The 9,732-nt window shown below is 52.4% G+C and overlaps 1 protein-coding gene across 2 annotated transcripts in view; it reads right to left on the bottom strand.

Moving 5' to 3' along the window:
- Positions 1-335: 335 nt before the first annotated feature.
- LOC144733017 (cGMP-dependent protein kinase 1-like) overlaps positions 336-9,732 on the bottom strand; it is a 102,203-nt gene continuing 92,806 nt past the window's right edge. Inside the window, exons 16-19 of one of the 2 annotated variants that reach the window (XM_078614732.1) lie at positions 6,646-6,768; positions 5,449-5,511; positions 4,947-5,013; positions 336-3,474 (exon numbers count right to left, since the gene is read on the bottom strand). In XM_078614732.1, coding sequence (XP_078470858.1) covers positions 3,376-3,474; positions 4,947-5,013; positions 5,449-5,511; positions 6,646-6,768 — 352 coding nt within the window. In that variant the 3' untranslated portion in view covers positions 336-3,375. Of the gene's footprint in view, positions 3,475-4,584; positions 5,014-5,448; positions 5,512-6,645; positions 6,769-9,732 lie in introns of those variants that run through there. The other variant, XM_078614731.1, reaches the window with a different exon arrangement.

Below are 9,732 nucleotides of genomic sequence, written 5' to 3'. Positions count from 1 at the left end.
TGCGCTATGAACCAGGCATCCCGAGTTCGATTCTCGCTCAAGGCCAACACCAGTTACGATTATTTGAGCCGGTCCTAGGCCTCTCCTAGGTCGACTCTGCCTCAATTGAGTACCTGGTACTATGTGTAAAAACATTGCCACTAGGGAGACAAAGGCGGCCAGGGGTGGGGTTGGCCACCCACCCCCTCGTGTGCCGTGCAGGCCTTCACAGATGCTACTCGCTAACAGCACTTGCCCCCAATAGTCTGCTAAAGGCTATACGGGGGAACTTTGTCTCTATGTATCATTGTTTTGTGTGTGTGTGGAGTTGCGTTCACCCGGCGGTTTGTGTTACGTTTCATGCAGATTACATAAGGCACTTTTTGCACCCCACAAGGGAGATAAGAGCCGGTTGGGAGAGAGAGGGAGAGGAAAAAAGAGGGACGAGAGAAAGGGAGGAGCGAGAGAGATCGAGGAGATAGGAGTGAGAGGGGGAGATGAGTGAGAGAGATAGGGGTAGAGAGAGGTACGTTAGATAAGGAGTGAGAGGAGAGAGGAGTAGAGAGACGAGAGAGCGAGATAAGGTGGAGAGATAGCGAGTGAGAGGGGGGGAGAGACAAGGATGAAAGGGGAAGAAAGATAGCAGAGGGGTAGAGGGAAGAGAGAGGGACGAAAGATAAGGAGGAATGAGAGAGCGAGTGAGAGAAAGAGGTGGTGGAGGAGAGAGATGATGACAATGAGAGAAATGGGGAGACAGGAGGAGAGGGAGGAAAGAGACGGAGTGAGATGGACGAGAGAGGGGATGAGGGAGCGAGAGGTCAAGGTAGATAAGATTGATCGTAAAAAAAAGAGAGAGGGAGAGAGTGGGACGAGGGAGATGAGAGGAGGGGAGAATGAAGAGAGGGAGAGAGGAAGAGGGGTCAGGAGAGAGAGAAGAGAGGGACAGGTCAAGACAGAGAAGATTGAGAGAGGGAGATAGGTGGACGAGGGAAAGGGGGAGAGGAGGGGGGAATGAAGAGAGGGAGAGCGAGGAAAGAGAGGAGGGAGAGAGAGGGAGGATAGGTTGAGAGGGGAAGAGAAGTCAGGAGAGAGAGAGTTGAGAGAGAAGGCAGCTATTGATAGTGAACGCGGTGAGTTTCACGTCATTTTCTCCCACGTGCCGTTGATGTCCGACGTTCTGCTCCACCTGCCGGGAGATTCTTCAGGAGCGCCCACACATTTTTCTAAAATTATTCGTTCCTTCGTTAATTTATCCTACAACAGCAGCAGCGTGCCCAGTCTCCCCCCTCCCCACTTCCAAAGAATGGCGAGCGGCCAGCAACAAGCAGCGCCATCAGAGGCGTCGATAGCGGACGGCTCAGCCCACTACCCACACACATCCCCGCCCCCCCCCGAAACGTCGTACAATCGCGCCCAACAGCAGCTGCTACTAGTGTTGTTGCTTCTGCTGCAACTGCTGCCACTGCTGATACTTCTGCTGCTGCTAAAGCTGATGCTTCAACTGCTACTTCTGCTGCTGCTACAGCTGATGCTATGGTTGATGCTAAATCCTGCTTCTGCTGCTGATGCTCATGCTGTTGCAGCTACTTCGGCTGCTCATGCTGCTACTTCTGCTGCTGCTACAGCTGATGCTACAGCTACCGTTGCAACTACTTCTGCTGCTACAGCTGCTACTTCTGCTGCAACTGATGCTTTAACTGCTACAGCTTCAGGAGTAGCCGAATTGATTTGTTTCATATCGTCGATCTGAATGATCCGATTTGGGGCAGTCGTTCACGATTATGTTGCACGCTGCTGCTACTTCCGCTTTTACAGCTGCTGCTGCTACAGCTGTTGCTGCTACTTCCGCTTCTACAGCTGCTGCTGATGCTACAGCTGTTGCTGCTGCTACTTCCGCTTCTACAGCTGCTGTTGATGCTACAGCTGTTGCTGCTACTTCTTCTGCTTCTACAGCTGCTGCTGCTGATGCGGTGGCGATGATCCGAATTAGTTTACGCGTGACGAACGCACACTCACAACTCTCACTCGCTAAGGCAGTGGTCTTATCGGCGATCGCATTGGGGGTGGTGAGGAGCAAGGTGGTCTGCATCGTTGGTTTTAGAGGTGACCGATTACTTTTCCGTTGCGTGTAGCCAATTCAAGATGTTTCTTGTTCATGTTTTTGTTTTGTTGCGGTTGCACCCGAGTCAAGAGCCGCATGACTCACAGGGTTATACCTAATAAATGAAACTTAAAACTGAAAGCTGAAAAAACGTACTCTCGCGCGCGCATGTGTCTGTGTGTGGACGGGAGCGGTGGCGAGAGCAGTTAGCGCTACGCTGCACTACGAACTCGGAAACCCGAGTTCGATTCCCGCTCACGGCCACCAACACTAAGTGACGATTATCTGAACCGGTCCTGGGCCTCCCCTATGTCAGCTCAGCCTCAAATGAGTACCCGGTGCGTTGTGCAGTAAACATCGCCACTGGGGAGACAAAGGCGGCCGGGTGGGCGTGGTGCTGGTCACCCACCCCCTCGTGTACGACAGTGCCGGCCTCCATAGGTGCTCGCTAACAACACTTGCCCCATTGTGAACCTCACCGACACGGCCATCGTGAACCTCACCGACTTGGCCATTGTGAACCTCACTGACACGGCCATTGTGAACCTCACTGACACGGCCATTGTGAACCTCACTGACACGGCCATTGTGAACCTCACCGACACGGCCATTGTGAACCTCACCGACACGGCAATTGTGAAACTCACCGACACGGCCATTGTGAAACTCACCGACACAGCCATCTTGAACCTCACCGACACGGCCATCTTGAACCTCACCGACACGGCCATCGTGAACTTCACAACCTCCCTATGCTAAGGGCCAGGAGGGCTTCAACGGCTCCTCTGAGCCTCACGAGCCATTCACTCGTCCGACCCACGACATACAGCACCGTCTTACAGCTTTGGTAACTGTTGAGTTGCTACAAATGTTCACACGATCGAGCCATAACCAACTCGCCCAACACACCGACGAGAGAGATAGGGTGGGGGCGGGTTTTGTACTGCACTGCCCCTATGCTCACCCACCCCTCATACACGCGAGACACCCCCACCACTACCACCACTGATACCACCACTGCCACCACTCCCACCAGCAGCACCATCACAACCACCACCACTACCACCACCACTACCACCACTGCCACCACCACTGCCAACACCGCCACTACCATTTTCACCACCACCACCACTGCTACCACCAAAGCCACTACCACCACTGCCACAGCTACTACCACTGCCACCACCACTACCACCACTGTCACCACCACCACCACAACCACAGCCACTACCACCGCTAACGCCACTGCCACCGCCGCCACTACCCCGACCGGCGGCAGGCGGCGTGGCGAGCCATCAGAAGTCTTTGTCCCAGCCCGAGTCGTCGTCTGGGGGAGGGCTCTCTGTGTCCTCGGGGAAGCTGTCGAAGTTGCTCGTGTCCGTGGGGGAGCTCACCTGGGGACAGGTGGGACACACACAAACACAAGGGTACAGAAACAGATCCCCCCGTGTAGCCCCTAACAGACTGTTGGGGCCATTGCTGTTAGTGAATTTGCACCCACTCACTCACCCACTTACTCAATAATCCACCCACTCACTCACCCTCCCACTCACTCACTCACTCACCCACCCACTCACTCACCCACTGAATTACTTACTCACCCACTCGCCCACTCACCTACTCACCCACTCATGCACATACTCACCCACTCCTTCACTCACCCACTCATTCACTCACTCACTCACTCACCCACGTACTCACCCACTCATTGACCCATTCACTCACTCACCCACTCACTCACCCTCCCACTCACTCACTCACTCACCCACCCACTCACTCACCCACTCAATTACTTACTCACCCACTCGCCCACTCACCTACTCACCCACTCATTCACATACTCACCCACTCCTTCACTCACCCACTCATTCACTCACTCACTCACTCACTTACCCACTTACTCACCCACTCATTGACCCATTCACTCACTCACCCACTCACTCACCCACTCACCCCCTCAATTACTACTCACCCACTCATTCACTAACTTACCCACTCACTCACCCACTCAATTACTTACTCACCCACTCATTCACTCACCCATTCACTGACACCCTCACTCAGTGACTCACCCACTCACTCACCCATTCATTTACTCATTCACACTCACCCACGCATTCACTCACCCACTCACTCATTCACTCACGCATTCATTTACTCACCTACTCACACACTCACCCACCCACTCACTGACCCACCCTCTACAACGATCTCCCGTGTAGGCTGTAACAGATAGACTGTTGGGGAAAGTGATGTTAGTAGCTAGCCCTTACAAAATGTTTAATCTATTTGGTGTTTGAACATCTTAACAGAACTCCTGATTAATTGCCACATACTTGAATACTTTTCCCATAGATAAAACATTTTTAGATTTGAAGTTCTCGTGAATGCAGAGATCCATACTCTTTTGTTCTTTCGGTAAAGTCACGTAGGTATAAAATAAAATACATTTAATGTATTTATTTTATTTTATGCCTACGTGACTTTACCGAAAGAACGAAAGAGTATAAAACATTGTTTTCTATGTTACCAGGTGTAAGGCCCCACTAAGCTTCGTAGCTATTTCATCAGAAGCAACCTGAGCCATCACAAATGAAAGCAGCTCAAGCAAATGGCTGATATCATCACCATCATCATAATCACGTCGACATTCATAGCAGCAGCCAAATCACTCTCTAAATGCGTGGTGATGTCCATTCTAAATGTCGAGGGGAAAAAGAAAAAGGAGGACCCGGAGAAAAATATATGCAGTGACCACCACGGGAAGAGAAACGCAGACTCCAAATATATAGCAGCAGGCATCGGCAGGGTCGAGATCGAACCCACGACCTCCTGTAGACCAGGTACAGGATAGCCCTTGACTCACCTTGGGGATGATGGGGGGAGTGAGAGTGCCCTTCCTGAGACCTTCCCAATTGAAGCCTTCAAACCACCTGTTCATAGAGATACACAGAGATATACATAGAGATACATGGAGACCCATAGACATACACAGAAAGACACGTAGATACACACACTTTGAAGGGAGTGAGATGGGACAGATGGGGATTCGTCCACATACTTTGAAGGAAGTGAGATGGGACAGATGGGGATTAGTCCACACACTTTGAAGAAAGTGAGATGGGACAGATGGGGATTAGTGCACACTTTGAAGGGAGTAAGATGGGACAGACAGTGAATAGTCCACACAGAGTGAGATGGCACAGATGGGGAATAGTTCACACAGCTTGCTGTACTGCCTTCTGGCTAGAGCCAGGGGGTAGTTCACCTCCTAGATGCCCACGCACTCACGGGGCAGAAGAAAAAGGAGTTTGGCCCCGTCCGTGTATGATCCAACAACCTGCCTTATGGCTGCCTCTGACACTCACTTGTGTTTCTGAATGTCCCTCACTCCGTTCTTCATGTTCCCAAGCCTCTCCGTGGGATTGTCCCTGTGGACACACACACACCGGTAAAGACACAATCACAACAACCGCCATTCGCCACTAAGGGCGGTGACGTCACCACGACGCTTGTGCCAGGCCATGTGCACCTTGAGGCCACACACACGTACACACAGGTGAAGATACACACAGATACACACACTTCTACAAAAGATAAAGATCCCCCGCATAGACTAAGGCAAGTGCTGTTAGCGAGCACCTATGAAGGCCGGAACGCCACACGAGGGGTGGGTGGCCAGCACCACAGCTGGCCGCCTTTGTCTCCCTAGTGGTGATGTTTTACACACCGCACCAGGTACTCATTTGAGGCTGAGACGACCTAGATAAGGCCCAGGGCCGGTTCAGAAAATCGTCACTGGTGGTGTTGACCGTGAGTGGGAATCGAACTTGGGTCGCCGGGTTCGTAGTGCAGCATAGCGCTAACCGCCACACTACAGCTCCCACACACAGGCACATATACAAATACGCACAGGTACACATACATCTACACTCACAGGTACACACACAGGTACACACACAGGTACACAGATGTACAATTAGATGACTAGCATCCTCTTGCACGTACACACAACTACCCCACTAGCCACCACCCACTCCCCCATCCTCCCCCAATCTTTCCCAATCAGAATCAGCATCTGCACAGGAGGAATCCAATGAGCTGCAAAGCTCTTTATCACAGATGTCCAACTCACCTCCCCTCCCCCACCCTTCGCCCCCCATTCCGCCTCCATCCCCACCACTTCCCCTTCCCACCTCCCCCCCCACTCTTCCCTCCCTCCCCCAATCCACTCCCCAATCCCCCTCCCTCTCCCCATCCCCCCACTCTCCCCCTCACTCCCCCATCCATCCACTCCGCAACTCCCTCCCTCCCTCACCCCCTCCGTCGCCCCCTCCGTCGCCCCCTCCCTCGCCCCCCTCCCTCGCCCTCTCCCTCGCCCCCTCCCTCGCTCCCTCCCTCGCCTCCTCGATCTCCCTCGCCCCCTCCCTCTCCCCCTCCCTCCCCAACTCCCCTCCCTCCCCCATGCCCCCACCTCCACTTCCCACCCCTCCCCACCCCCCTCCCCCACCCACCCTCTCCCTCCCTCCCCCATGCCCCCACCTCCACTTCCGCCTACCCCGTACCGGCAGAGCTTCTTGATGAGGATGGCTGCGTTCTTGGGGATGCGTTTGGGGAACTCCACCATGTCGATTCCCCTGAGGATGATGTTGTAAGTCTTCATGGGGTCCGCGCCAGAGAACGGGGGGCTGACGCACGGACACAGAGAGAGTGAATGTGTGTGTGTGTGTATCTGTGTGTGTTCATCTGTGTGTATCTGTGTGTGCGTATCTGTGTGTGTATGTGTGTGTGTATATCTGTGACTGTATGTGTGTCTGTGTGTGTGTTTCTGTGTGTGTTCATCTGTGTGTATGTATCTGTGTGTGTATCTTTGTGTATCTGTGTGTATGTGTCTCTGTGTGTGTGTATCTGTATTATGAGTACCTGGTGTGGTGTGTAGTAAACATCGCTACTGGGGAGTGTTGTGTACTAGCCTTCTTCCAAAATTGATATTTTTTATATATTATCTTTTTACTTGTTATATAATGAATGAAAACACACCAAAGCGCAGCAAACTGCAAAACACCAGGGGTTGTTAAGTAATGAACTGGAGGGAGCAAAGATACCCAGAAAGGCCAAGGAATTAAATTATTAAATAAGTGGGTCAGCTCAAGGCTGTGCACAGGGGAGGGAGCTGATGTAAACAACCCTGCACGTCTGAACGTGAGGGGGCCTTTGACCTGAAATTAAGAATAACACTCCCAGAGCAGAAGGTTGGATGGCCACAGTGAGACGAATAAGAGCGTTGTATATCTCAAGGATGCAGACTCAGCTGAATAACAAGGCTGCGGGGGTCACCAGAAGTTCGCGTTCGCCTAGTTAAGACGAAAAGCTCAATTATTCTGTATTGCTATTAAAGTAACGTCAAAGTCGGAATTTAACAACAGGATAGGCTAAAGTTATTGATATTCACACCCACTCCAAATAAACCAGGCCACAAGTTACGCCTACTGAACCATCACCATCATTAAGTCAATATGAAATGTTATTTCCATCTATACAACTCAACCCGAAGCATATGACAATCAGAACCTTCCTAAGTCAAAATTGAATCGCACCCAGACAGGAGCGAATAGTCGATATAAGGTTGAAGAGGGAAGGAAATTAAGAGCACGGCGAACTGCAAACGTAAGCAAAAAAGCCGGGAACGACACCAACCCAGTGACCCACCAGCCCAACAACAGCGAGTCGGGCTTCGACAGGCCATAAAAGTAGAAATAATAACTCCCGGGGTCAGGGGACATCAGAAGAAGCAGGCAGACAAAAACCAGAACTGACTCCAAGGTTCAACCGCCCTCACCTACAAGGAGTGACGGAAATTAATGAGGCCTTGAGTTAACGGCGTCAGCTGGACAGCAACAACAACGGCGAGCAGAGACAGGGTGAGGCAAAGACTGCGAGGCTATGAAATGCAACTTCATGTCAGTAAAGCCCTGACCAACAAGTTAAGTTAAAGACATCACAATACATAATATCGTACATAACATCAATGTTAACGCTATTCACCGTAAACTATATTCCGCTTATATAACCATGCAGACACCAAGGAATACGAATTCCTAGGATCAAGAAACTTACCCCTTAACCTAAGATATCGGAAATAAATTAATAATAATAAGCCTATGCATGAAAAGAAAAAAGTAAAACTTATGAAAAGCCAGGATAACGGGATGAATCACCACCAGGTCGAATATAAAATACATAATAAAAGAGCGATGTTAAACCCAGGGTCGGAGAGAAAGGGAGATCCCGGCCGTCTTTGTATCCCCGCAGCGCGGGATAAGAGTGTGTATACGCTCGGGGAGGCACCTCCACTTGGGTCAAGCACCACGATGGGAAACGGCAGACCTTAGGTTACATACAGAATCATAACTGTGAAATGGTAAGGGACAAATGTTAAAACTTTTTAACCATTTCTTTGTGCATCGGTGAGGGTCGGAGGGAGTGTTGCCCTCCCTCCAGGTCGTGCAACACGGACAGAGACGCTTGTGAGACGATTTGTAACGTCTGTGTTTTGGTTCATGAAGAAGGCCAGACAAGAGATAATATTGCACCCAGACAGAGAGACGACTTCGAGGCAATTTGTAACATCTGATTGTTTGCTCGTGGATTTTATGGAGGGAGTATGACAACGGAATATACCGTGGGTGATGCACACAAGGACAAGGACATACGGACACACACATGGACACACCTACCTACGGACAGATCCTGACACAGCAAAAATCGAAAGAAACCCCGCCTTGTGGGCAGGACCCAAAAGGGATTTTTCGGCATAAAAGAAAGGACCCTGAGCATTGGAAACCAGCTCGACCGGGATGGTCGACTCAGGAGCGAGCTGCGACCAGCGGGTCGGCTCGACTCATCTTCAGCTCGACCGGGAGGGTCGACTCAGGAGCGAGCTGCGACCAGCGGGTCGGCTCGACTCATCTTCAGCTCGACCGGGAGGGTCGACTCAGGAGCGAGCTGCGACCAGCGGGTCGGCTCGACTCATCTTCAGCTCGACCGGGAGGGTCGACTCAGGAGTGAGCTGCGACCAGCGGGTCGGCTCGACTCATCTTCAGTTCGACCGGGAGGGTCGACTCAGGAGCGAGCTGCGACCAGCGGGTCGGCTCGACTCATCTTCAGCTCGACCGGGAGGGTCGACTCAGGAGCGAGCTGCGACCAGCGGGTCGGCTCGACTCATCTTCAGCTCGACCGGGAGGGTCGACTCAGGAGCGAGCTGCGACCAGCGGGTCGGCTCGACTCATCTTCAGTTCGACCGGGAGGGTCGACTCAGGAGCGAGCTGCGACCAGCGGGTCGGCTCGACTCATCTTCAGCTCGACCGGGAGGGTCGACTCAGGAGCGAGCTGCGACCAGCGGGTCGGCTCGACTCTTCAGCTCGTCTGGGACTCAGCCGAGTTCGATCGGCTCACAGGAGCCGGCTCTCGGGGCTCGACTCAAGCGGCTCCCCATCTCCTCTGCAGGCGGGCAAGACCCGCTTGACAGCTCAACTCGGCCTGCGTGGGTCAACCTCTGCTGAGTCGGAGGTCTCTGCTGCCGCCAGAGTGGTGACGATCGCGGTTTGGCGACGAGGCTTCGTGCTCACCCTTGGTCGATGACCCAACACTGC

The sequence above is a fragment of the Lampetra planeri genome, chromosome 45 (genome assembly GCF_965212315.1).
Source record: "Lampetra planeri chromosome 45, kcLamPlan1.2.h2, whole genome shotgun sequence".
Classification (NCBI taxonomy): domain Eukaryota; kingdom Metazoa; phylum Chordata; class Hyperoartia; order Petromyzontiformes; family Petromyzontidae; genus Lampetra; species Lampetra planeri.
Note: the sequence above shows the minus strand (reverse complement) of the source record. Positions and strands in the feature narration are given on the sequence as shown.